The sequence below is a fragment of the Oncorhynchus kisutch genome, linkage group LG22 (genome assembly GCF_002021735.2).
Source record: "Oncorhynchus kisutch isolate 150728-3 linkage group LG22, Okis_V2, whole genome shotgun sequence".
Lineage (NCBI taxonomy): Eukaryota > Metazoa > Chordata > Actinopteri > Salmoniformes > Salmonidae > Oncorhynchus > Oncorhynchus kisutch.
Window position 1 is genome coordinate 54,083,508 of NC_034195.2, and position 23,234 is coordinate 54,106,741.

Consider the following 23,234-nt stretch of genomic DNA (forward strand, 5'->3'; position numbering starts at 1 on the left):
CAACAACTCCACCAACAACAACAACTCCACCACCAACAACAACTCCACCAACAACAACTCCACCAACAACAACTCCACCACAACCATCAACAACAACAACACCACCAACAACAACAACTCCACCACCAACAACAACTCCACCAACAACAACCACCACAACAACAACACCACCACCAACAACAACTCCACCACCAACAACAACTCCACCACCAACAACAACAACTCCACCAACAACAACTCCACCACAACCATCAACAACAACAACACCACCAACAACAACAACAACTCCACCACCAACAACAACTCCACCACCAACAACACCCAGCAAGACAGCTTTACCTTGTCCAGCACCTTTCCCACGTGAGCTCCAGCATCCCCTCCGTGGTATTAACATCCACAACCATTTCTCCGCCATTTCTTTCCCCCGCTGTCATTCTTTGCAGGAACAAGGTCAGAAAATAGCCATTGTGAATAGGCCGATATTGACTCCAGATGTTCACTTTACAATGTCCCTGTTAAAACACAGTAGGTCCCGTACTCATCCAGATGAACCGGGGACCTTCTGCCCAATATACACTGACGTACTCCACCCGTTAAGAGAAAAATAAGTTTTAGTATCCACCACTGGTAGATGAGGTAATGTAGGTCATTTGTCCCACTGATACCTTCCTGGGTAGGCATGTGGAACCTGTCTCCACTTGCCCTCTTTAGTGAAACGGAGTCTTTTCATCTACAGACACAGCCCTGGAATGTACTGTACCTCGGGGCTGAGAAATTGACAGTCGACTGCAGAGGAACAAATTCATTTTACACTGGAGCCAAATGATGCCTCATTTTGGTTCGTAAAACACCCTTAATAATCTACCTACCAACTCATAAAGAAAGGACACAAAACAAACACAGATCCGGGTGGGCACAGACAAAATGAACAATCGCCCCTTTAACGGGGTTAAATCTGCAGTTCAAACAACAAAAACGCCGTCAGCCTTTCACTGTTTTAGTGATGGAGTTGGAGGAAATAATGCCAACAGTATTTTTTAAATTTTACCTTTATTTAACTAGGCAAGTCAGTTAAGAACAAATTCTTATTTTCAATGAGGGCCTAGGAACAGTGGGTTAACTGCCTGTTCAGGGGCAGAACGACAGATTCGTACCTTGTCAGCTCGGGGGTTTGAACTCGCAACCTTCCGGTTACTAGTCCAACGCTCTAACCACTAGGCTACCCTGTTGCCCCTCCACTCTAACCACTAGGCTACCTGCCGCCCCTCCACTCTAACCACTAGGCTACCCTGTTGCCCCTCCACTCTAACCACTAGGCTACCTGCCGCCCCTCCACTCTAACCACTAGGCTACCCTGCCGCCCCTCCACTCTAACCACTAGGCTACCCTGTTGCCCCTCCACTCTAACCACTAGGCTACCCTGTTGCCCCTCCACTCTAACCACTAGGCTACCTGCCGCCCCTCCACTCTAACCACTAGGCTACCCTGCCGCCCCTCCACTCTAACCACTAGGCTACCTACCGCCCCTCCACTCTAACCACTAGGTTACCTGCCGCCCCTCCACTTTAACCACTGGGCTACCTGCCGCCCCTCCACTCTAACCACTAGGCTACCCTGCCGCCCCAGTATAGTTTGAACCGTGTTTTTTGGGGGCTACACAGTGTTTGTTTACAATTACATTGTTTACCAACAATGGAGTTACAAAATAAAATAATTAAAAGGCATATATTTTGGTTTTCGAAGGTTGAACAAAAAACCATGAGGCATTTATACGTTCCATTCTTCCAGAATCAATGGGTATACAGCACAACCATCAACAACAACAACTCCACCACCATCAACAACAACAACTCCACCACCATCAACAACAACAACTCCACCACCATCAACAACAACAACTCCACCACCATCAACAACAACAACTCCACCACCACCAACAACAACAACTCCACCACCACCAACAACAACAACTCCACCACCACCAACAACAACAACTCCACCACCACCAACAACAACAACTCCACCACCACCAACAACAACAACTCCACCACCAACAACAACAACAACTCCACCACCATCAACAACAACAACTCCACCACCATCAACAACAACAACTCCACCACCATCAACAACAACAACTCCACCACCATCAACAACAACAACTCCACCACCACCAACAACAACAACTCCACCACCACCAACAACAACAACTCCACCACCATCAACAACAACAACTCCACCACCACCAAAAACAACAACTCCACAACCATCAACAACAACAACTCCACCACCACCAACAACAACAACTCCACCACCACCAACAACAACAACTCCACCACCACCAACAACAACAACAACTCCACCACCATCAACAACAACAACTCCACCACCATCAACAACAACAACTCCACCACCAACAACAACAACAACTCCACCATCATCAACATCAACAACTCCACCATCATCAACAACAACAACTCCACCACCATCAACAACAACAACTCCACCACCAACAACAACAACAACTCCACCATCATCAACATCAACAACTCCACCATCATCAACAACAACAACTCCACCACCATCAACAACAACAACTCCACCACCAACAAAAATACTTGTTCTCACCACTGTATATTATTCATTAAAAAGTCTAAGAATGGATGTAGAGATCGTAGATTACCCCATTTAAACAAAGTGTGTACATCCCGACCACAACAAAGCCACTAAATAGATGCCTGACTTGACAGCTTTGGTTCACATCAACCATTTCAGAACTGAAAGCAGGACTCAAACCTACAAACGGCGTTTGAAGAAAAGGGTGAATCATTCCTAAATGTTACAGAATGGCTCACTTCAGAGAATAAGAACACACACACACACACGCACACACACACACACAACACACACACAACACACACACACACACACACACAGTGTAACCAGAGAGACCCTCTCATTCAACACCTAGACATCCTCATAGTATCCATTGCTGTGAAGATTAATAATTTAAGATTCTCCTTTTGTTGATTTGACCTGAAGCCTCTGCTCTGTTTACCCATTTAGTTACAGACCTTTGTTCAAATACTAGCTGGGCTACCCAAAATTGCAACCCCCCCTCCCCCCCACCACCACCACCACCACCACACACCTGCCCTTTTAGTAAATTTAGTAAATGCTCAAAATAAGTATTTGAAAGATTTCAAATAACATTTGAACCCAGGTCATTTGGTTACTGTACAGTTACTAACATTGGCTGGCAAGCTGTAACTGATGAAAGTATTATTCATAAGAGAACTATACAAACAGTGGAAACCAACCATCAATACGGGATCCCATTCACATTTTCATGAAAGACAATTCCGTTTTCAGGTTTGAAACGATCCCATCATAGTCAGTAACACGGCCCCCTTTTTGTCATACATGTTGTTCTGTGGTACTATTATATCAGACCCCATAAAGATGTAAGACATAGCCTCCTCGTCGCGCCTCTCAAGCACATCCGACACTGGGGATTTACTATCATAAATGACCCCCTATCCTAACATTATCCTAGACTTAATGGTGTTCCTAGGGATTCCTCCAAGCCTATTTACATCCCGTTAATCAATATAGCGAGTGCCAACGGACCCAAAACACTGTAAACCAATTAGAATCATCTAGCCGTCCATCATATTGATCCCCATCTATGATCATGTTCTCTGTAATAACCAATGCTTTATATATCTATATATATATATATATATACACTAGATGACTGATAGGGGGCGCTGTGTTGAAGCCACAGTGACTCCATCTTGGAACTCCCCCATCGGTGTAAAAAAGAATATTTTGTATGCTATAGAAACGCATTTATTAATGTCAACATTCGTTTTTTGCCAAATGTATTCTATTACAGACAACTTCATGTATAAGTTAAAATTATAATTATGTGAGCTAAACATACAAATGAAACACAAAAAATATATATTTTTTAAATTCCTCAAAGTATCTTTTGTTTTTGATTACTAATGTTATTGTCCCCACTACAAAAAAAAAGAAGACTAAACACATGTCATTTTGTCCTTTAAACATGTAACTGAAATACTATAGAATTCCATTATTTCCTGTGAAGGACTTCTCCTACTGGGGAATGCCAATATGGCCGACCGGTGGCTTCAAAGCCTCTCAATGGCCAATACATAGCATCAGCAATCTAGGATTTATATACATCGTTGGTTATAACACAGAGAACATCAAACAGCAGTGGAATTTTATACCACTACATAGATAGGCTATATAATACCTGTGTAATATATAGGTTTAGATAGGCTATATAATACCTGCAGGTTCCACCTTCCCCTTCATCCCACTGCTTAGTCTTCCCCAAATTGAACCAGGAAATAGTTGAGTTCCAATGTCCAACCAGTTTGGAGGATAATCCAGGTATAGGATTGTGAATACATGAACACATTGTGTTGGGGTGAGATGCCTCTGGGTGGGTGAGTAAGGAAGCAACGATCCGTGGGTTCGCACAAGGTCACAGAGCACTAGCTCCGCGTCACAGGCAGATACTCATTACAAGGTAACACACACGAACACACACACACACACACACACACATCAACTCAAAAGAGGGCATATTGCTTCACTTTATCTCCCTTGACCAGAACACTGTATCATAAAATACATTCACATATATCACTGACTGTCTCCTGTTTCTAAAAGACTGCCTACATCTTAAATGGCACCCTATTCCCTATATGCACTACTTTAGACCAGAGCCCTATAGAACCCTATTCCCTATTATAGTACACTACTTTAGACCAGAGCCTTATAGAACCCTATTCCCTATATATAGTACACTACTTTAGACCAGAGCCCTATAGAGCCCTATTCCCTATATAGTGCACTACTTTAGACCAGAGCCTTATAGAACCCTATTCCCTATATATAGTACACTACTTTAGACCAGAGCCCTATAGAGCCCTATTCCCTATATAGTGCACTACTTTAGACCAGAGCCCTATAGAACCCTATTCCCTATATAGTGTACTACTTTAGACCAGAGCCCTATAGAACCCTATTCCCAATATAGTGCACTACTTTAGACCAGAGCCCTATAGAACCCTATTCCCTATATAGTGTACTACTTTAGACCAGGGCCCTATAGAACCCTATTCCCTATATTGTGCACTACTTTAGACCAAGGCCCTATAGAACCCTATTCCCTATATAGTGCACTACTTTAGACCAGAGCCTTATAGAACCCTATTCCCTATATAGTGCACTACTTAAGACCAGAGCCTTATAGAACCCTATTCCCTATATAGTGCACTACTTTAGACCAGAGCCCTATAGAACCCTATTCCCTATATAGTGTACTACTTTAGACCAGAGCCCTATAGAACCCTATTCCCAATATAGTGCACTACTTTAGACCAGAGCCCTATAGAACCCTATTCCCTATATAGTGTACTACTTTAGACCAGAGCCCTATAGAACCCTATTCCCTATATAGTGTACTACTTTAGACCAGGGCCCTATAGAACCCTATTCCCTATATAGTGTACTACTTTAGACCAGAGCCTTATAGAATCCTATTCCCTATATAGTGCACTACTTTAGACCAGGGCCCTATAGAACCCTATTCCCTATATAGTGCACTACTTTAGACCAGAGCCCTATAGAACCCTATTCCCTATATAGTGCACTACTTTAGACCAGAGCCTTATAGAACCCTATTCCCTATATAGTGCACTACTTTAGACCAGAGCCTTATAGAACCCTATTCCCTATATTGTGCACTACTTTAGACCAGGGCCCTATAGAACCCTATTCCCTATATAGTGTACTACTTTAGACCAGAGCCCTATAGAACCCTATTCCCTATATAGTGCACTACTTTAGACCAGAGCCCAATAGAACCCTATTCCCTATATAGTGCACTACTTTAGACCAGAGCCCTATAGAACCCTATTCCCTATATAGTGTACTACTTTAGACCAGAGCCTTATAGAACCCTATTCCCTATATAGTGCACTACTTTAGACCAGAGCCCTATAGAACCCTATTCCCTATATAGTGCACTACTTTAGACCAGAGCCTTATAGAACCCTATTCCCTATATAGTGCACTACTTTAGACCAGGGCCCTATAGAACCCTATTCCCTATATAGTGCACTACTTTAGACCAGAGCCCTATAGAACCCTATTCCCTATATAGTGCACTACTTTAGACCAGAGCCCTAAAGAACCCTATTCCCTATATAGTGCACTACTTTAGACCAGAGCCCTATAGAACCCTATTCCCTATATAGTGCACTACTTTAGACCAGAGCCTTATAGAACCCTATTCCCTATATAGTGCACTACTTTAGACCAGGGCCTTATAGAACCCTATTCCCTATATAGTGCACTACTTTAGACCAGAGCCCTATAGACCCTATTCACTATATAGTGCACTACTTTAGACCAGAGCCCTATAGAACCCTATTCCCTATATAGTGCACTACTTTAGACCAGGGCCTTATAGAACCCTATTCCCTATATAGTGCACTACTTTAGACCAGAGCCTTTTGGAACCCTATTCCCTATACAGTGCACTACTTTAGACCAGAGCCTTATAGAACCCTATTCCCTATATAGTGCACTACTTTAGACCAGGGCCTTATAGAACCCTATTCCCTATATAGTGCACTACTTTAGACCAGAGCCCTATAGAACCCTATTCCCTATATATAGTGCACTACTTTAGACCAGAGCCCTATAGAACCCTATTCCCTATATAGTGCACTACTTTAGACCAGGGCCCTATAGAACCCTATTCCCTATATAGTGCACTACTTTAGACCAGAGCCCTATAGAACCCTATTCCCTATATAGTGCACTACTTTAGACCAGGGCCCTATAGAACCCTATTCCCTATATAGTGCACTACTTTCGGGATGCATTCTGAATAAATATAATAAGCTGTTTCTGAGCTTGATCTCTTTTCTACACAAGAGACAATGGAACTAGACACAAGAGACAATGGAACTAGACACAAGAGATAATGAAATTCTAGACACAAGAGACAATGGAACTAGACACAAGAGACAATGGAACTAGACACAAGAGACAATGGAACTAGACACAAGAGACAATGGAACTAGACACAAGAGACAATGGAACTAGACACAAGAGACAATGGAACTAGACACAAGAGACAATGGAACTAGACACAAGAGACAATGGAACTAGACACAAGAGACAATGGAACTAGACACAAGAGACAATGGAACTAGACACAAGAGATAATGAAATTCTAGACACAAGAGATAATGAAATTAGACAAAGAGATAATGGATAACTAGACCGCCTCACGATGTTTCTCCAGTATTAGCGTCACTATTCTATCCAAAAGGAATGTTTACTGTGTGACACCTGCAATAAAATCCTGTTCAGGGACATTGGTCCTTTGCGATAACTGTATTGTCTAACACACTAAAGAGGTGTAAAAATAAAGAGTAACAGAAACATGCAGTTGTTCTTACCGATGTAGATACCTCTGTTAGAACATGATGCCATTGTGTAAGGGGACCTCCCGCTGTAGCCAAAGGTTTTCCTGGAAAACACGGAGCAAAGGACTTCGTTACCCCCTGTATGGTCCTGTTCCACCCCACAGCCCCCTGTATGGTCCTGTTCCACCCCACAGACCCCTGTATGGTTCTGGTCCACCCCACAGACCCCTGTATGGCCCTGTTCCACCCCACAGCCCCCTGTATGGTCCTGTTCCACCCCACAGTCCCCTGTATGGTCCTGTTCCACCCCACAGCCCCTGTATGGTCCTGTTCCACCCCACAGACCCCTGTATGGTTCTGGTCCACCCCACAGCCCCCTGTATGGTTCTGGTCCACCCCACAGCCCCCTGTATGGTCCTGTTCCACCCCACAGACCCCTGTATGGTTCTGGTCCACCCCACAGACCCCTGTATGGCCCTGTTCCACCCCACAGCCCCCTGTATGGTCCTGTTCCACCCCACAGTCCCCTGTATGGTCCTGTTCCACCCCACAGCCCCTGTATGGTCCTGTTCCACCCCACAGACCCCTGTATGGTTCTGGTCCACCCCACAGCCCCCTGTATGGTTCTGGTCCACCCCACAGCCCCCTGTATGGTCCTGTTCCACCCCACAGACCCCTGTATGGTCCTGTTCCACCCCACAGACCCCTGTATGGTCCTGTTCCACCCCACAGTCCCCTGTATGGTCCTGTTCCACCCCACAGCCCCCTGTATGGTCCTGTTCCACCCCACAGTCCCCTGTATGGTCCTGTTCCACCCCACAGCCCCTGTATGGTCCTGTTCCACCCCACAGTCCCCTGTATGGTCCTGTTCCACCCCACAGTCCCCTGTATGGTCCTGTTCCGCCCCACAGTCCCCTGTATGGTCCTGTTCCACCACACAGTCCCCTGTATGGTCCTGTTCCACCCCACAGCCCCTGTATGGTCCTGTTCCACCCCACAGCCCCCTGTATGGTCCTGTTCCACCCACAGCCCCTGTATGGTCCTGTTCCACCCACAGCCCCTGTATGGTCCTGTTCCACCCCACAGCCCCCTGTATGGTCCTGTTCCACCCCACAGCCCCCTGTATGGTCCTGTTCCACCACACAGTCCCCTGTATGGTCCTGTTCCACCCCACAGACCCCTGTATGGTCCTGTTCCACCCCACAGACCCCTGTATGGTCCTGTTCCACCCCACAGTCCCCTGTATGGTCCTGTTCCACCCCACAGTCCCCTGTATGGTCCTGTTCCACCCCACAGTCCCCTGTATGGTCCTGTTCCACCCCACAGACCCCTGTATGGTCCTGTTCCACCCCACAGTCCCCTGTATGGTCCTGTTCCACCACACAGTCCCCTGTATGGTCCTGTTCCACCACACAGTCCCCTGTATGGTCCTGTTCCACCCCACAGTCCCCTGTATGGTCCTGTTCCACCCCACAGCCCCCTGTATGGTCCTGTTCCACCCCACAGTCCCCTGTATGGTCCTGTTCCACCACACAGTCCCCTGTATGGTCCTGTTCCACCCCACAGTCCCCTGTATGGTCCTGTTCCACCCCACAGCCCCCTGTATGGTCCTGTTCCACCCCACAGCCCCCTGTATGGTCCTGTTCCACCCCACAGTCCCCTGTATGGTCCTGTTCCACCCCACAGACCCCTGTATGGTCCTGTTCCACCCCACAGTCCCCTGTATGGTCCTGTTCCACCCCACAGTCCCCTGTATGGTCCTGTTCCACCCCACAGTCCCCTGTATGGTCCTGTTCCACCCCACAGACCCCTGTATGGTCCTGTTCCACCCCACAGTCCCCTGTATGGTCCTGTTCCACCCCACAGTCCCCTGTATGGTCCTGTTCCACCCCACAGTCCCCTGTATGGTCCTGTTCCACCACACGTAAAGCGTATCTTTTTTTAAATTCCTGTATCTCCTTTCCTCAATTGACATACAGTGACCAATCAATCACCAATCACAGATGCATTACAAAAAATCTTCTTCCCTAAGTGACAGAGAACAGAATTAATAGTGAGGAAAATTTGTCTTGTGAGTCACTACTGTGTCATGCTGAAATCTACACACAGTAAATGACATGTACAGATGTAGGGTCTAAATTTGACCCGTATTGTCACAGCAAAATAATCCTGCAGCAACAAGGTTTTTATGGTTTAGTCCCTAATGTTGCTTGATCAGTGGTTAGGCTATTAGCTGGCCAAAAGTAGGCTACTTGAAAAGTGCAATACTGATAATATATCCATGTGTTAGTGCGGGTTTTCAGTGAATTTATATAAATCACAAAGCTCATCTGCATTTCCTGCGATGCAGGAAAATTCTCAGCAACAAAAGCGTGTTCAAATTAAGATCCTATATCTGTTTAGGAAGAGGCAATACTCTATTGTTATAGAATATTACCAATTGGTGAGATAAATACAGAGAATTGGACATTCTCAGCGTAAATAAGAATACAGGCAGCAAAAGCTGCAGCGGATGATTAATCCCTAAGAAAGGCCTGGGCATTGTTACTATACTGCTCACCAGGCAGTTTCCTTCAGAGCTGCTCACTGAAACCTAATAGGCTCCTTGCTTTCTTCAGTACAGTACACAGATCTCTGCCGGGAATACTTCTGAGACACAGGGCTTGGTCTGCTGATGTCAGCACCATGCACAGTAAACAGGTAAACTGCTAGCTCTTATGTACCGTTATGTTTTTGTTTCCCTCTCTCAATGATGAACCCATAGAATAAACAAACTAGAACGGCTAATATTGTAATTTAATAGGATCTCTGTTTCGGTCACTTTGCTCCCTCCCCATGATATTATACTGTGATGTAGCCCACTGAAGGAAAAACAATAACGAAAAAGTTGTCATTTATATATTCTCCCAAAGTTGAAACAACACCTGATTAATAACTTATGAACATACCATAACCGTGTTCAGTGTGTATCACTTACAAAAATTATACAGTGGAGACCCGATAGAGGTGGCTGAAATGAGCATTGGGCGGAAGGCTTTGAGGATTCCATCTTGCAAATGCTTTTTGAACTTGACACGGGTGTTACAGTTAGTAACTCACTTTGCAAACCGTCATTACAGGAGGCCTACATTCGAGACGTGTATAGTGATTTGTAACGTTGACTGAGTGATCGTAACATCAGCGACACATTCTGGCGTTCTTAGCCATGCATATCTATGCACATGTCATGGCAGAGTTGAAAGATTTCAACTTGACCATGATCGATACCGTGTATTCACTAATCATGACAATAACTGAATGTAAATTGTAATGCAATTGTTTTTACTCACCGACAACATCGTCCATTCAGCTGGAGACAGTGGGAATCATCGGTAAGGCGAACGAGGAAAATGTAGGCGCATCTGCAGCTCTGGAGAATCTGTGCGCTTCTCTCCCTCGCTCTCTCCGCGCTTCTCTCACTCGCTCCCTCCCTGCCCTTCTCTCCCTCTCTCTCTCACTGCCTGTCTCCCTCCCTCTCTCTCTCTCTCTCTCTCTCTCTCTCTCTCTCTCTCTCTCTCTCCCCCCCCTCTGTCTCCCTCTCTCTCTCTCTCTCTCTCTGCCTGTCTCTCTCTCTCTCACTGCCTGTCTCTCTCTCTCTCTCTCTCTCTCTATCTGCCTGTCTCCCTCTCTCTCTATCTCTCTCTACTCAGTGTCGCATTCAAGCCTTATGGTATGAAGCAGAACCAATGATCGACTAAAGAATTGTCATTCTCAAATGTGAGAACTTCTCTCACAAATAATAAATAACATAATAACAGCCGTGTATTTAGATATAATAACAGTCATGTCTTTAGATATAATAACAGTCATGTCTTTAGATATAATAACAGTCATGTCTTTAGATATAGTAATAATAATAATCTTTAGTAGAACATTAAATAGTGAAATAAAATAGAGCAACAAATCTTATTGTAGCCTGATGTGCACACACACACACACACACACACACACACACACACACACACACACACACACGCACGCACGCACGCACGCACGCACACACACACACACACACACACACACACACACACACACACACACACACACACACACACACACACACACACACACACACACAGAAAGCATACACAGAACCAATGGTTGTCTTGACAATAAGGACATCAGGTGGACATCAACGGTACTACAGTATGGTCACAGGTCAATGTAACTTGATGAGGGTTTTATTTGAAGTGAAATTAGTCCTCAAGTCCTCGAAACTTAAGAAACAGGAAGTCCTGCACATCCCAGATGGTTCTGCATTTTACAATGTAGTAACACACAAGGCGAATGAATAGCTTTCAATCAACACATCAATTCATCAATTCATCATATTGTATTTGTCAAGCCCTTTTAACTAATCAATAGTTGTAATCATAGAGTGCTTTACAGAAAAATAGTATAATAACTGGGGGAGTTTTGAATGCAGTCTTGAAAAAGAGCAAGTAAATTACCTATTTCATCCCAAGGTGCATGATTATCCTATGGTTCTGGTACACCCCACAGCCCCCAGTATGGTTCTGGTCCACCCCACAGCCCCCTGTATGGTCCTGTTCCACCCCACAGACCACTGTATGGTCCTGTTCCACCCCACAGACCCCTGTATGGTTCTGGTCCACCCCACAGACCCCTGTATGGTTCTGGTCCACCCCACAGCCCCCTGTTTGGTTCTGGTCCACCACACAGACCCCTGTATGGTCCTGGTCCACCCCACAGACCATGGCTACTACACCTGTTGTATTCAGCATTTCACTGTAAGGTCTACTTCACCTGTTGTATTCAGCATTTCACTGTGAGGTCTACTACACCTGTTGTATTCAGCATTTCACTGTGAGGTCTACTACACCTGTTGTATTCAGCATTTCACTGTGAGGTCTACTGCACTATATTGTAATTATTCGCCTACCTCCTCATGCCTTTTGCACACAATGTATATAGACTCTCTTTTGTTTCTACTGTGTTATTGACTTGTTCATTTTTTACTCCATGTGTAACTCTGTGTTGTCTGTTCACACTGCTATGCTTCATCTTGGCCAGGTCGCAGTTGCAAATGAGAACTTGTTCTCAACTAGCCTACCTGGTTAAATAAAGGTGAAATAAATAAACAGACCCCCGTATGGTCCTGGTCCACCCCACAACCCCCTGTATGGTCCTGGTCCACCCCACAGACCCCTGTATGGTCCTGGTCCACCCCACAACCCCCTGTATGGTTCTGGTCCACCCCACAGACCCCTGTATGGTCCTGGTCCACCCCACAGACCCCTGTATGGTTCTGGTCCACCCCACAGACCCCTGTATGGTTCTGGTTCTGGTCCACCTCACAGACCCCTGTATGGTTCTGGTCCACCCCACAGACCCCTGTATGGTTCTGGTTCTGGTCCACCTCACAGACCCCTGTATGGTTCTGGTTCTGGTCCACCTCACAGACCCCTGTATGGTCCTGGTTCACCCCACAGACCCCTGTATTGTCCTAGTCCACCCCATAGACCCCTGTATGGTTCTGGTCCACCCCACAGACCCCTGTATGGTTCTGGTCCTGGTCCACCCCACAGACCCCTGTATGGTCCTGGTCCACCCCACAGACCTCTGAGGGAAAAACGTATGTTATTGTATTCTTTGAATATTTGTTTCCTGTCTCCCACATATAGCATCATATTCCTTTTATAGAGCACTACCTCTGACCAGGGCCCACTGGGTTCTATAGGGTTCTGGGCAACAGTAGTGCACTATATAGGGAATAGGCTTCTATAGGGTTCTGGGCAACAGTAGTGCACTATATAGGGAATAGCGTTCTATAGGGCTCTGGTCTAAAGTTGATCTTTGAATCCAAGATGGCGTAGCAGTAAGTCGTCCTGTCGTGTCGTGTCCCTGTATATTTTGTTTATATTTTGTTTATTTTTCGTTTTTTTACATATTTTTCGTTTTTTACATAGCTATCCCTTTAAAAACATTTTGCTAAACCTAAGCTTCCAAATACGCTGGATCTTCACAACTAGCTATCTAGCTAAACCGCAACCCTGGACGATTACCCCTGGCTAGCGTTTCCACCCACTTAGCTTGAAGCTAGCCCGGCCTGCGCTACCACCGTAGCATACTCCTGAGCTACAATACCCGGGCCCACGACCGGTCTATCGATGTCACCGCATGAAGAGGAATAAACAGACTCACCCCATCGCGACGTCCCCCAAAGGCTAACTCTCTAGCCCTCGCTATCTCCCTGCTTGCTAATTCGGCCTGCTAACTGCTAGCTTGTCCAGCTCCGGTCCGCTAACTGCTACCTTGTCTAGCCCGGGCCTACAAACTGTTAGCTTGTTAGCACAGGCCTGCTAACCGCCTGAATCGCCGCGTCCCAAACGCCCACCGGACCCATATTTACTTTCTCTCTTTTGACTTTTAATTTGTTTATACCTTCCGGAAACCTGCCTCACCCAATGTGATACGGAATCGCTATTATTTTTTATTTATTTTTAGAACACACTCAAGAACCTCCAGAAGCTAACCAGCTAACTAGCTACAAGCTATTTAGTCATTGTTCGTTTTTTTAACCTGGATAACACTCGCCAGTCCAGCTTCCCTTCCCCATCCACCGCTGCCCCCTGGACACTGATCTCTTGGCTACATAGCTGATGCACGCTGGACTGTCCATAAATCACGGTACTCCATTCTGCTTGTTTGTTTTATCTGTTGGCCCCGTTGCCTAGTCTACGCCATTTTACCTGCTGTTGTTGTGCTAGCTGATTAGCTGTTGTCTCACCTACTGTTTTAGCTAGCTTTCCCAATTCAACACCTGTGATTACTGTATGCCTCGCTATATGTCTCTCTCAAATGTCAATATGCCTTGTATACTGTTGTTCAGGTTAGTTATCATTGTTTTAGTTCACAATGGAGCCCCTAGTTCCACTCTTCATACCCCTGATAACTCCTTTGTCCCACCTCCCACACATGCGGTGACCTCACCCATTACTACCAGCATGTCCAGAGATACAACCTCTCTCATCATCACCCAGTGCCTGGGCTTACCTCCGCTGTACCCGCACCCCACCATACCCCTGTCTGCGCATTATGCCCTGAATATATTCTACCATGCCCAGAAACCTGCTCCTCTTATTCTCTGTCCCCAACGCTCTAGGCGACCAGTTTTGATAGCCTTTAGCCGCACCCTCATACTACTCCTTCTCTGTTCCGCGGGTGATGTGGAGGTAAACCCAGGCCCTGCATGTCCCCAGGCACCCTCATTTGTTGACTTCTGTGTTCGAAAAAGCCTTGGTTTCATGCATGTCAACATCAGAAGCCTCCTCCCTAAGTTTGTCTTACTCACTGCTTTAGCACACTCTGCTAACCCTGATGTCCTTGCTGTGTCTGAATCCTGGCTCAGGAAGGCCACCAAAAATTCAGAGATTTCCATACCCAACTATAACATCTTCCGTCAAGATAGAACCGCCAAAAGGGGAGGAGTTGCAGTTTACTGCAGAGATGGCCTGCAAAGTAATGTCATACTTTCCAGGTCCATACCCAAACAGTTCGAACTACTAATTTTGAAAATTACTCTCTCCAGAAATAAGTCTCTCACGGTTGCCGCCTGCTACCGACCCCCCTCAGCTCCCAGCTGTGCCCTGGACACCATTTGTGAATTGATCGCCCCCCATCTAGCTTCAGAGTTTGTTCTGTTAGGTGACCTAAACTGGGATATGCTTAACACCCCGCCAGTCCTACAATCTAAGCTAGATGCCCTCAATCTCACACAAATCATCAAGGAACCCACCAGGTACAACCCTAACTCTGTAAACAAGGGCACCCTCATAGACGTCATCCTGACCAACTGGCCCTCCAAATACACCTCCGCTGTCTTCAACCAGGATCTCAGCGATCACTGCCTCATTGCCTGTATCCGCTACGGAGCCGCAGTCAAACGACCACCCCTCATCACTGTCAAGCGCTCCCTGAAACACTTCTGTGAGCAGGCCTTTCTAATCGACCTGGCCCGGGTATCCTGGAAGGACATTGACCTCATCCCGTCAGTTGAGGATGCCTGGTCATTCTTTAAAAGTAACTTCCTCACCATTTTAGATAAGCATGCTCCGTTCAAAAAATGCAGAACTAAGAACAGATACAGCCCTTGGTTCACCCCAGACCTGACTGCCCTCGACCAGCACAAAAACATCCTGTGGCGGACTGCAATAGCATCGAATAGTCCCCGTGATATGCAACTGTTCAGGGAAGTCCGGAACCAATACACGCAGTCAGTCAGGAAAGCTAAGGCCAGCTTCTTCAGGCAGAAGTTTGCATCCTGTAGCTCCAACTCCAAAAAGTTCTGGGACACTGTGAAGTCCATGGAGAACAAGAGCACCTCCTCCCAGCTGCCCACTGCACTGAGGCTAGGTAACACGGTCACCACTGATAAATCCATGATTATCGAAAACTTCAATAAGCATTTCTCAACGGCTGGCCATGCCTTCCGCCTGGCTACTTCAACCTCGGCCAACAGCTCCGCCCCCCCCGCAGCTCCTCGCCCAAGCCTCTCCAGGTTCTCCTTTACCCAAATCCAGATAGCAGATGTTCTGAAAGAGCTGCAAAACCTGGACCCGTACAAATCAGCTGGGCTTGACAATCTGGACCCTCTATTTCTGAAACTATCTGCCACCATTGTCGCAACCCCTATTACCAGCCTGTTCAACCTCTCTTTCATCTCGTCTGAGATCCCCAAGGATTGGAAAGCTGCCGCAGTCATCCCCCTCTTCAAAGGGGGAGACACCCTGGACCCAAACTGTTACAGACCTATATCCATCCTGCCCTGCCTATCTAAGGTCTTCGAAAGCCAAGTCAACAAACAGGTCACTGACCATCTCGAATCCCACCGTACCTTCTCCGCTGTGCAATCTGGTTTCCGAGCCGGTCATGGGTGCACCTCAGCCACACTCAAGGTACTAAACGACATCATAACCGCCATCGATAAAAGACAGTACTGTGCAGCCGTCTTCATCGACCTCGCCAAGGCTTTCGACTCTGTCAATCACCATATTCTTATCGGCAGACTCAGTAGCCTCGGTTTTTCGGATGACTGCCTTGCCTGGTTCACCAATTACTTTGCAGACAGAGTTCAGTGTGTCAAATCGGAGGGCATGCTGTCCGGTCCTCTGGCAGTCTCTATGGGGGTGCCACAGGGTTCAATTCTCGGGCCGACTCTTTTCTCTGTGTATATCAATGATGTTGCTCTTGCTGCGGGCGATTCCCTGATCCACCTCTACGCAGACGACACCATTCTATATACTTTCGGCCCGTCTTTGGACACTGTGCTATCTAACCTCCAAACAAGCTTCAATGCCATACAACACTCCTTCCGTGGCCTCCAACTGCTCTTAAACGCTAGTAAGACCAAATGCATGCTTTTCAACCGGTCGCTGCCTGCACCTGCATGCCCGACTAGCATCACCACCCTGGATGGTTCCGACCTAGAATATGTGGACGTCTATAAGTACCTAGGTGTCTGGCTAGACTGCAAACTCTCCTTCCAGACTCATATCAAACATCTCCAATCGAAAATCAAATCAAGAGTCGGCTTTCTATTCCGCAACAAAGCCTCCTTCACTCAAGCCGCCAAGCTTACCCTAGTAAAACTGACTATCCTACCGATCCTCGACTTCGGCGATGTCATCTACAAAATGGCTTCCAACACTCTACTCAGCAAACTGGATGCAGTCTATCACAGTGCCATCCGTTTTGTCACTAAAGCACCTTATACTACCCACCACTGCGACTTGTATGCTCTAGTCGGCTGGCCCTCGCTACATATTCGTCGCCAGACCCACTGGCTCCAGGTCATCTACAAGTCTATGCTAGGTAAAGCTCCGCCTTATCTCAGCTCACTGGTCACGATGGCAACACCCATCCGTAGCACGCGCTCCAGCAGGTGTATCTCACTGATCATCCCTAAAGCCAACACCTCATTTGGCCGCCTTTCGTTCCAGTACTCTGCTGCCTGTGACTGGAACGAATTGCAAAAATCGCTGAAGTTGGAGACTTTTATCTCCCTCACCAACTTCAAACATCAGCTATCTGAGCAGCTAACCGATCGCTGCAGCTGTACATAGTCTATTGGTAAATAGCCCACCCTTTTCACCTACCTCATCCCCGTACTGTTTCTATTTATTTACTTTTCTGCTCTTCTGCACACCAATATCTCTACCTGTACATGACCATCTGATCTTTTATCACTCCAGTGTTAATCTGCAAAATTGTAATTATTTGCCTACCTCCTCATGCCTTTTGCACACATTGTATATAGACCCCCCCTTCGTTTTCTACTGTGTTATTGACTTGTTAATTGTTTACTCCATGTGTAACTCTTTGTTGTATGCTCACACTGCTATGCTTTATCTTGGCCAGGTCGCAGTTGCAAATGAGAACTTGTTCTCAACTAGCCTACCTGGTTAAATAAAGGTGAAATAAAAATAAAAAATAAAAAATAAAAAAAGTAGTGCACTATATAGGGAATAGGGTTCTATAGGGCTCTGGTCTAAAGTAGTGCACTATATAGGGAATAGGGTTCTATAGGGCCCTGGTCTAAAGTAGTGAACTATATAGGGAATAGGGTTCTATAGGGCTCTGATCTAAAGTAGTGCACTATATAGGGAATAGGGTTCTATAGGGCTCTGGTCTAAAGTAGTGCACTATATAGGGAATAGGGTTCTATAGGGCTCTGGTCTAAAGTAGTATACTATATAGGGAATAGGGTGCCATTTGGGAAGCAGACTCCCACTCTGCATATTGAAATGCATTCACTGAGGAAGCTACTTACTTGAGAAGATCATGCCAGTACAGATGAGGCATCACGGGAGCTTTCATGTGGTACATGGTCCATCTCTCTGTTAGGTATGTGTAACTGGCTGTAAGTGAGTCAGGCGCAGGAGAGCAGAAGTCGGGTAGACAAAGGAGCCTTTTATTTTCGGTGAACAGAAAACACAGCACTAAGAACACTAAACACAATATGAGTTGACATAACCCAGCGCAAACCAGTCTAGTGTTCCACATAAACGACACAACAAACAATTCCACAGAGGGTTATATACATGTCTAATACTGAGGGAATTTAAACCAGGTGTGAAGGAAAACAAGACAAGACAAATGGAAAAATGAAAGGTGGATTGGTCGATGGCTAGAAAAGCCGGTGACGGCGACCGTCGAACGCCGCCCGAACAAGGAGAGGAACCGACTTCGGCGGGAAGTGATGACAGTACCCCCCCCCCCCCCCCCCTTGACGCGCGGCTCCAGCAGCGCGCCGACACCAGCCTTGGGGACGACCCGGAGGGCGAGGTGCAGGGCGGTCCGGACGGAGACGGTGGAACTCCCGCAGCATTGAAGGGTCCAACACGTCCTCCACCGGAACCCAGCATCTCTCCTCCGGACCGTACCCCTCTCATTCCACGAGGTACTGAAGGCCCCTCGCCCGACGCCTCGAATCCAGTATGGAGCGAAAGGCGTACGCCAGGGCCCCCTCGAGGGGGCGGAGGAACCTCCCGCACCTCAGACTCCTGGAGCGGACCAGCCACCACCGGCCTGAGGAGAGACACATGGAACGAAGGGTTAATGCGGTAATCGGGGGGAGCTGTAAACTGAAACACAGTTTCCTCAGGACTTTGAACGGCCCCACAAACCGCGGACCCAGCTTCCGGCAGGTCAGGCGGAGGGGCAGGTTTCGGGTCGAGAGCCAGACCCGGTCCCCCGGTGAGAACACCGGGGCCTCACTGCGGTGACGGTTTGCGCTGGCTGTCTGGCGCAGCACGGCGAGCTGAAGGTGAACATGGGCGGTTTCTCATGTCTCCTCCGCACGCCGGAATCAGTCGTCCACCGCAGGAGCTTTGATCTGACTCTGATACCAAGGAGCCAGAACAGGCTGGTACCCCAGTACACACTGGAAGGGGGAGAGGTTAGTGGAGGAGTGGTGAAGCGAGGTATGGGCCATCTCTGCCCAGGGCACGAACGCCGCCCACTCCCCTGGCCGGTCCTGGCAATAAGACCGTAGAAACCTACCCACATCCTGGTTAACTCTCTCCACCTGCCCGTTACTCTCAGGGTGAAAACCCTAGGAAAGGCTGATCGAGACCCCCAGACGTTCCATGAACGCCCTCCAGACCCTCGAAGTGAACTGGGGACCCCGATCAGACACTATATCCTCAGGCACCCCGTAGTGCCGGAAGACGTGCGTAAACAAGGCCTCCGCAGTCTGTAGGGCCGTTGGGAGACCGGGCAGAGGAAGGAGACGGCAGGACTTAGAGAAACGATCCACAACGAACAGGATCGTGGTGTTTCCCTGTTAAGCATGAAAATTCCATATGGAGTTGATGAGAGAGCAGAAAGAGACTAGCAACCAGGCGAGTGCTCAAACAAACTGACCCACTGCAGCAGCAGTTCTAGCAGTGGGTCCCTCAAACTTATTCTGAACTTAACCTAATTCATCTAACCTTCTACGTAAATGATCCTAACCTTTGTCTTTAATTCACATAACCTTCTACGTAAATGATCCTAACCTTTGTCTTTAATTCACATAACCTTCCTCGTAAATGAACCTAACCTTGTCTTTAGTTCAACTACCCACCAAACGTAGACTCTCCCTATAATTTGTCCTGTGTTGTTATGACGCATCAGTTAACCTGGTCAGAGAGAAAGACGTATAATACTACACATGCTACAAGATGTAGGATAATTTACTTCGTCCAATTCGTATGATATTGTACGACCGCTGTTCCATTCATGTAACGTAACATATCATGCTAAATGGAGTGTCACATATTTATATGAATTCGCCCTGACACTACGTTGTTCAGACATGTACAGTATTTGACAGCAGTGGTGGGCTAGAGGTTAGGGACGGTCCAGGTACGTACGACGAATTTCTCCATACTGGTCTGGCACTTCTCCAGGTTGATTTGTTTGACGTCCACCTTCTCCTTTCAGGGGATGACGTTAGGCTGCCTGCACCACCACTGCCGGCAACGTCTGGGAACACCCATCAGACCATCTTCAGCAGGATCTGTGGAGGGGAAAATAAGTCAAGCATTTCACAGTAAAGTCTACACTTGTTGTATTAGGTGCATGTGACAAATAAAGTTTGAGTTGATTTTAATCCTCGCCCTCCTCACCTTCGCCTAATGAACCAAAGTACTGGCTGGACGTAGTGTCCCTCACCTTGTTGATGGCACGAGTCTCCAGATACAAAGCCGGAACAGATCAATGAAGGTGAGATAATCCCGTGCGATGTAAGTACCTCTGAGGCGAACAGCTCAGCTGTTGGTTGTGCAAGCATCATATAGGCTGCAGGTTGCATAGCAGCAGTATACTGTGTGAATGTAGTGACCTTTGATAGTAGTGACCCATTTCCAGGGATTTCCCTTCGACAGTGGTGCCTTCCTGTGTACTACTCAGCTGACGGGCGTTGTTGTGCTGACGAGCCTGTATTTTCTTTTCTGTTACAACCAAATCTTTCTCCACAGCTGGGTCATTCCACCAAATGATTTGGACTTTTAGATTTTTTAAAAACTTTTTTAACCCAATTTATTTTCTTCTTCTTAATACCCCATGACATGAAGGACATATTTAACCTCCAAGAAACATCTCAGGCATCAAAGCCCTTGTCACGTTCTGACCATAGTTCTTTTGTTATGTCTTTGTTTTAGTATGGTCAGGGCGTGAGTTGGGAGGGTTGTCTATGTTAGTTTTTCTATGATTTGGTATTTCTGTGTTTGGCCTGGTATGGTTCTCAATCAGAGGCAGCTGTCAATCGTTGTCCCTGATTGAGAACCATACTTAGGTAGTCTGTTTTTCACCGTTGAGTTGTGGGTGATTGTTTTCTGTTTTGTGTCTACACCAGACAGGACTGTTTCGTTTCGGTCATTCTCCTTTGTCAGTTTGTTTCAGTGGTCTCGTGATAATAAATGATCGATATGGACACTTACCACGCTGCTCATTGGTCCTCCTCTCTTCTCCTTCATACGACGACCGTTACAGCCCTATGTTTATCAGCCATTTTCTTCTGATACGGACACCATTTGTCTTCAACCGCATTATGGACAGTATGGAACTGGTCTGAATATGATTATAAAAAAATACTTGTAATAAAATCAAAATTTCCCTATGAATTATATGTCCCTCAAACGAATTAAATAATTACAAATACAATATTTATATAAAATCTTACACTTTTGTTAAATTAAAGCCTGAAATGGACACTTTGTGTGTCATCGACCTCATCATTTTTTATAAAAAAGTATGGTTTCACTTGAGAATTTGAAATAACGTCTATATTCTCATGATTGCTCGAAATATTTCAGACTGAGGTCAACAAACATTAAATTCATATTTCATAAACCTTCCAAAATTGTATCACAAAAATGGTCATGTAACAGGGTTGAAGATGGTAACAGGGTTGAAGAGACCAACCGTAAGGACCGACACTGGAGACGAGAAGCAAGTACAGGGAGTGAACATTTAATGGAAAACGGACATCAAACAAAACAAGAACAGCGTCTGGACGGGGGGAATAAAACTACATTACGACAATAATGCTGACACGGGGAACAGACAGATATATGTAACGGATGTGAAACGGCTAGCTTAGTTAGCGGCGCTAAATAGCATTTCAATCGGTGACGTCACTTGCTCTGAGACCTTGAAGTAGTGGTTCCCCTTGCTCTGCAAGGGCCGTGGCTTTTGTGGAGCGATGGGTAACGATGCTTCGTGGGTGACTGTTGTTGATGTGTGCAGAGGGTCCCTGGTTCACGCCCGGGTATGGGCGAGGGGACGGTCTAAAGTTATACTGTTACATATAGAGGGGGCAATCAACAACGTGAAGGAGTCCAGGTGAGTCTAATGAGAGCTGATGCGCGTAATGATGGTGACAGGTGTACCTAATGAGAGGGAGAGAGCAGGCGTGACACAAATACAGCTTCCATATAAATTGGTTTATTCTCAAATTTTATTCTCAAATTCACTCTGAGATTTTCTATAAACATTGTATTTCATAGATGTAACCATGTGATGATGGCAATTTATATCAATTTGAATGAAATTGTATTAACCCAACTGCAGTATCTTAACTAAACAAACCATAGCAGACATTAACAACATAGAACAGGTCATCAGAACAGGTCAACAGGTCATCTTACTGAACAGGTCAACAGGTCAGAACCGGTCATCTTACTGAACAGGTCATCAGAATCATAAATCCCTTTATGTAGGCTCCCAGTTACTACAGAAATGTCAGCGAGGCCGTCCTCTATACTCCTCAACAGCTACTGGACGAATCAAAAGACCCGAAGAGACCTGAGCCTGTCTGTTGAAACATCACAGGCTGGGTTCCCACTGGATACACTTCCTATTGGCAGGCTGAGGCTTCGGCGGTATGTTACAATCATGACCACAGAACACAATGAATATCTTGATTATGAATACGTCTGTGGGGCTGGAAGGACATCATCAAACCAGTGGATGTGAGCAGACCATAAGAATCTGTTTGATTCAACGTGATGTAAACACTTTACCTGGACATGTGTTTTCATTCATCAAAAGTTGTGCTATAAATTCTCGGACAACCCAAAGATTCCTAGATGCTCTTCCAGACTCCCTCTGCCTACCCAAGGATGTCAGAGTACAAACATCAATTAACCACCTAACTGAGGAACTCAATTTCACCTTGCGCACAACCCTAGATGCAGTCGCACACCT

General features: G+C 46.3%; 1 protein-coding gene across 3 annotated transcripts in view; it reads right to left on the reverse strand.

The window, feature by feature from the left end:
* The window catches only part of atp8b4 (ATPase phospholipid transporting 8B4), a 62,034-nt gene extending 51,088 nt beyond the window's left edge, over positions 1 to 10,946 (reverse strand). Inside the window, exons 1-3 of one of the 3 annotated variants that reach the window (XM_031801530.1) lie at positions 10,811 to 10,946; positions 7,515 to 7,585; positions 340 to 435 (exon numbers count right to left, since the gene is read on the reverse strand). In XM_031801530.1, the coding sequence (XP_031657390.1) occupies positions 340 to 415 (76 nt within the window). In that variant the 5' untranslated portion in view covers positions 416 to 435; positions 7,515 to 7,585; positions 10,811 to 10,946. Of the gene's footprint in view, positions 1 to 339; positions 1,045 to 7,514; positions 7,586 to 10,810 lie in introns of those variants that run through there. The other 2 variants (XM_031801531.1, XR_004204822.1) reach the window with 2 other exon arrangements.
* Positions 10,947 to 23,234: the final 12,288 nt, after the last annotated feature.